This window comes from Porites lutea, chromosome 9 (genome assembly GCF_958299795.1).
Source record: "Porites lutea chromosome 9, jaPorLute2.1, whole genome shotgun sequence".
In the NCBI taxonomy this organism is placed as follows: Eukaryota; Metazoa; Cnidaria; class Anthozoa; order Scleractinia; family Poritidae; genus Porites; species Porites lutea.
In genome coordinates, this window is record NC_133209.1 from 4,578,091 (window position 1) to 4,584,090 (window position 6,000).

A 6,000-nucleotide genomic window follows, 5' to 3' on the forward strand; every position below is an offset into this window, starting at 1 on the left:
CATCAGTATGGAATTTCTGCGTTCATTTCTCAGACGTCATTTCGCGGAGAAACCAGTGGTGGCGTCGCAACATGTCGGCTTTTTTCTCCAGCTACGTGAAACAACAAAATAACCGCTCAAAACATTCTACGAAGGTATAAATAACGCAGCCAATACAAAAGGAAGCACGGATGGGCAAAGTTGAAGAAGACTAAAACGGACGCAATTGTTGTTTTTGAAAACGTGTTCGCCTAACGGATTTTCAAAATTCATTTTTGAAGTTTGTACCGTTTGATATGATATGCTTGGGAGACAATTTTGTTTGACACGAAGCTGTGATTTTATCACTGGCAAGTAATTTCAAGTTCCATGGCGAATAACTGACTGTAAGATGCCACGACAGCGACGACAACGAGAACGTCAAAAAAGCAATAGGTTGAATAGGCAAAACAACAAATCTGCAGAAGCGTCACGCATTTTTGTACATTTCTTTGCCGTCACTGCACGGCTACGATGGCAAAATGCCTTATTTCACGTTTCAGGGAGGATTTAAACAAGCGACGAGTAAATTTTCTTTCTTTTTCTGAACTTGAATATAGTTCTCAGGAAGTCGGCTCAAAAAGAGTTCGCTTGCAAGTAAATGAGTTAGAGTAATCGGGATAGAGATTAAAGGGAACGCAAATTCACTATTTAAGCGACGTTTTTGTGGCCGTCGGCGTCGTGGTATCTTAAACTCCCTATTATAAAATGAACTAAACAGCCGAGCAAAGAGACGCTAGACGGTTGCGCCGCTTCATTGTCCATTTATGTAGCATTATTATTCATTCAAAATATTTTCCCGATTCTGATTGGCTAAAAGCACACGTTTCATTCACCATAACCAGTTACTGATGACCAAATTTGGAAGAATTTTGTGTTTAACGTCAAAAATGCAGCGTTTTTGCAGTTTAAGGCACAGTTAACCGAGAAGACCTGTGGACGAGGTTGAGTTGTTTTGATTGTAAACTTGAAAAATGGCGGCCATTTCACTCGTTTCAAGAGTAAGAACTAGGCGAAAAATAGCTAAAAACATGGCAAGAACAGCAAGAAGACAACTCGAAGGGCGACATCTGCTATTTGGAGAATATTTGCGGAGGTGGAAAAACCTAAACGTACACTATCGAAGATGAACTTAACATCGATGGATCGATGGAGGTAAGCATGTTTTAGCCAGGTTTTTAAACTAGGAATTATTTTGAATGAATAATAAAACAATTATTGAATTCGGCTTTCCTATCATATGAAGAATTATGGAGATCTCGGAGGGTGTTATCCGTCGCAGCCGTAACACCCTTCTCGATCTCCATAATTCTTCATAAGATAATCAGCCTCATTCATTTATTGCTAAATAACGTCCAGTCTCGAATGCCTTTAGGGAATATAAAACAGTGTCCTCAAAGGGTATTAGTATAGGTATTTATGGGCGGTATTTATGCCAAATATCACGTACAAATCCTGCTATTATTTGTTTATACCACTACCCGCAAAAGGTTTGTAATTTTCACATGTAGGTATTTCAAATGCCACTGCTCTAAGTCAATCAAATTGCAGAAGTTTCTCCTGTAGTAGTATTACGCGCTAAATCAAACCTGACATATTGCCTCCCTGAAAGAAAGTCGATTTTATTTTACTGCTATCATCATTACTACTTAGGCTCAATGACCACAAAGTTGCGCGCACACTTACTCAGTAAATCGATTGTTGAGTTCTCCCGGTTCAGATGTGTCAAACCAACCAATGTCCTGTTTCAAGATGGAACTGAAGAGACCCAGACGCATTTTCTTTACTTGCCGCGTAGCAGTAAGGGACCAGAACGCCATCTGTCCATAAGCGACGACAAAGTTACCAGCCGCCAGGTAAACATAATACAGAGCAAATTTTGTCATCTCGCCATTCAGATCGTAAGTCTGTGTAGCATTGCCGGTTTGTGCTTGCGCAAACTCGATAAAGCTCTGGATTAGATCACCAAAGATGAGGAACTGAAGAGGAATCGCAGCTCCATGAGCAACTGCTGCTAAAGTGCCCAGGGTAAGCAACACAACATCTAGCTTGTCACTAAAACGAAACTAAGACACAATCAAACATCAATTGGTGGGAAGGAATTTGTAAATTACCTCACAATTTTAGGGCGATCATTGACAAATCAGTACGAGATTATCAGTTCCTCCCCCGGTCACACAACAGATGATATGATGGTAGCTGTTGTACGAGCGGGTCTTCACAACACCAGGGACAGACGTAGAGCGGAGGGGCCGCCTAATTTTTAAGTGCAACATTCTACAGCCTAGCGGCATAAACATTGAGTTCAATTTTATTTGAGCGAACTCTTCCAGCGCGCGCTTCAAATCTTGCCACATTTGAATAAAATACGCGCTTAGTGTAACGGCATCTTCCACTGATGAAGGGACAGTAGTTCCTAAACGTCTGGATTTTCAAACATTTTAGCGCTAAGAACACAAAGACAAATTTTAATTGTAATCGAGATTATCAGTGTTGGATTCAGTAGTCAAGAAACTTTTCTCCCGCGCGGAAATTTTCACGCGCGCTCGCGTACTTCGCTGGCTCTAATATCCCTCACTGATGAAAATTTTGGGACTACTCGTAGTTTAACAGGTATTAGCTCTACAAAAACTACTTTCTTCCCTCCGCGTGGCTTCTTCCTCGCGCGCAGCTATTTTCAAGCAGTCTCGCGCAATTCACACATTCTACTATCCCTGAGGAAAATGAGGTAATTTGCTCTACCAAAAAATTCCCTCTTCCCTCCGCCAGTGACATTCTTCGCGCCCTGCTATTTTGACGCGTGCTCGCCTAATTTGCTCATTTTACCACCTCTTAGGAAAATGAGGGACTACTCGTAGCCGACTCGGTAGTCTGCTTTCGAAAAAATCTCCCTTCTTTCCACGTGTCACGCGCTCGCCTAATTCGCTCATTTTTACTATCCCTAAGCCGAGAAAAATGATGGAATAGGCCCTTTGCAGCTTGCCATTCTCGTGGTACAAAACCACTATACTGAAGAGCAAAAGTCGCCCTGGGACAAGACAAACAAAGGAAATTACCATTTAAAACTATGTATGCCTTTTGTTGCTCTCCTGCATGGCAGTTTTGTACCACGTCAATGGCTAGCTGCAAAGGGCCTATTCGTAGTCGAATCGGTACTTTCATCCACGTGTCACCTTTCTCGCGCGCTCGCTCTAATATCCCCGACGAAAACGAAGATCTATTGTTATAGGTATCTATAGAATAAATTCATCCGTTACGGCAGTGAGGTTGATCCATTTAAGTCGAGATACGAGGAACCACAAACTTGATGCTGATACTTTTAGTTTTTTTAACGGCATGTCAAAGCATCTCAAATTACAGCCGGGCTGGTCATCCCTTAGTCAGGGTCGTAACGAAGTTTATTTTCCCCCAAACGATCCCACATTTAGGACTTAAATTTGGATCCCTGGTCTCAAAATTGTTGCAGATCTTGATCCCTGATCGCTTAAAATTTTTTTTTGATCCCTGAATTCAATCTGGGTCGGATTAGCTGCGTATACTTGATAAAGACGGAATGAGATACATAATAAAGTGTCTAACATCTTATAGCAATCAGACAAGGATAAAATCCCATTTAAGGCGATTGAAAAATATCGGAATGGTCTCCGAACAACTGTATCAAAGCACCTTAAATGTTGGCAGGTTCGTCCAATTAAGGTGCTTTCCAGAATTTTGTGGTCTTTGTTGTTATATCAGAAAACCAGTATTGATCCCGATCCCACGGCTTGTGATCCCAGATCCCGGCGCTGTGATACCTGATCTTACCCATATACCTCGTTACGACCGTGCTTAGTACTGTTTGTATGGATTGCTATTTTTTACTGAAAGCTCTGCCTGAACACAGCACTGGGTGGAACCGGCAGTGGTCTTCCACTCCTAAACTAGCCTGTTCCAGGCTCCAACATAGTAACTTACAGAGATTGCAAAAACTAATGAGAAAAACGCGCAGTCCATGCAACGAGTATGAGTCAAGAACCCTAGGAACGAGGCTGGTATCCCCCGGGATTTATTCAAACAAATGGCTGAAAAGTTTTAAAATATGATTCACTTTTCAAAACCAAGTCCCGACAAACCACCACCAAACGACAGTAGCTGACAAAACTGATGAGCTGATGAGTTTTTTTCGTTATGACAGTTCGAAAAAGGTCATTTAAGCCATTAGCGAACGGAAATTCTCTCTTCATCAGTTAAAAAATCAAGTTTGCTGGTTAGTTTTTAGCTTATGAGCAAGTTCTCCATTCGGAGCAGTCGCGAGAATTCACGAGAGAGCCGCTCGCGAAAGGAGACGCGAGTGCGAGTGCTTCGCCGCTCGCTCGCTCGCGCGTTTTCTCGCGGTTTGCTTCGCTCGCCATGTAAAATGGAGAGCTTGTTGGCAGGCTAATTCGATTTTTGCTGCCTGACGAAGAACAGAGTTTGCTGTTGGAGAATCGATCAACCAATGATCGAAATTAATAACCTCTGCTTGAAACTGAGTTCGATAACTTACCAGTCGGCCAAAAGAAACCATGGGTGGTTTTTCTTCTGCTTCTTTCTTTTCCTTGTCGTTACTAAAACAAAACAAAAATTAAGAAAATAAAGTTTTTTCTCTTTTTTGAGTATAAGGAAATGAGCTGCTCCCTGCCTGATGTTGGAAAATTACACACATTGCAAATACAGGGTTGTCCAGTGCCATAGATGCTCAAAAAAATGGGAAAATAGGAAACCCAGGATTGAGAAAATAAGAAAAATAGGAAACTTTGTATTAAAAAATAGGAGAAAAATAGGAAAATCAATAGTACTTTCGTCGACAAAGATAGTCTCCCTGCATCCCATCAGGTTTGTAATAAAGGCTACGAGTCCCCAGCTTCTACGTTCGCAGGATTTAGGTCAACTTTCGCGGCTTAGAAGGAGTGATCAGTATTTGAACGTTTAGTTTATTGGCTCAGTTACGCTGTAATCAGAATGATATGCTTGATTACAGGTCGAGCATGGTTCTATAATCAAAGGTGATCATATGCTAATTCCCTTCAAGTTAGTTGGCAGCAAATCTTTGAAAAGCTTCGAGGAATGAAATTTCTTAGGATACAAATTTCTTACGATTGCGTTGTTGTTGAAGGATATCGAACTAGGACTAAAAAGTCCTGTGGAAAACTTTCCGTACATTAATCTGCAATCGGTAACTGGTTGAGAATATGCTTGTTTGAATCAAAAGACCGCACAGTTTAACATCTAATTACGGAACCAGGCTTTCCGCGGTGTACGCAAAATGACACTGATCTATTTGGTATCAGATTGTAAGTGTGTCGTGGTAAAGTTCTAAGAAAAACGTAACACGCTGCTTAGCAATGACTGCAGGACCAGTTTCGCAATCAAAATATTAGATTCTTCGTCAATTGCTTAGGAATGGCTGTTAACAAGGGCTCACCAAGAGAGCGAGTGCCATAAACTAAACTTGAGCCTGTTCTTTTCATGTAGCATCCAGAATCCAGCTTGTGATTGGTTTTTTAAACAAGAAGCTGATTGGATGATTTATCTGACTGAGTGTCAGTGTGAGAGGACAACTTGATCCTGTATTCAGTTTCAAAGATGAACATAAAAGGGAGCAAGACTTCAAAATAAAATGTAACATGTACAGATACTGAAATGCAGTTTCAGTGGGCTATGCAAAATATTATTCAATAGTCATGAGAACTACACTGTATAACACTACATACAATATATGTGGGTGCACTAGAAAATCATAAAAGTATGAACATAACAAAGTTGTTAACAGAAATCAAAAAGGTAATAGAGGTCATAGAAATAACAAAATTAATGTAACTATTATTTTTGCTAATATTAGAACATCAAAGTCAACATGCTACTTGCTTTATGATAAATCTCACTCTAAAACACATACAACTATAATAATTCCATTTTCAATTTTGCTACAAATTTTGGCTTCACAAGCTAAAAAATAGGAAA

At 40.5% G+C, this 6,000-nt stretch overlaps 1 protein-coding gene across 1 annotated transcript in view; it reads right to left on the reverse strand.

Moving 5' to 3' along the window:
- Positions 1-4,605, reverse strand: part of LOC140947736 (ATP-dependent translocase ABCB1-like) — a 35,971-nt gene extending 31,366 nt beyond the window's left edge. Inside the window, exons 1-2 of the mRNA XM_073396914.1 lie at positions 4,544-4,605; positions 1,705-2,084 (exon numbers count right to left, since the gene is read on the reverse strand). Coding sequence (XP_073253015.1) covers positions 1,705-2,084; positions 4,544-4,564 — 401 coding nt within the window. The 5' untranslated portion in view covers positions 4,565-4,605. The remainder of the gene's footprint in view (positions 1-1,704; positions 2,085-4,543) is intronic.
- Positions 4,606-6,000: the final 1,395 nt, after the last annotated feature.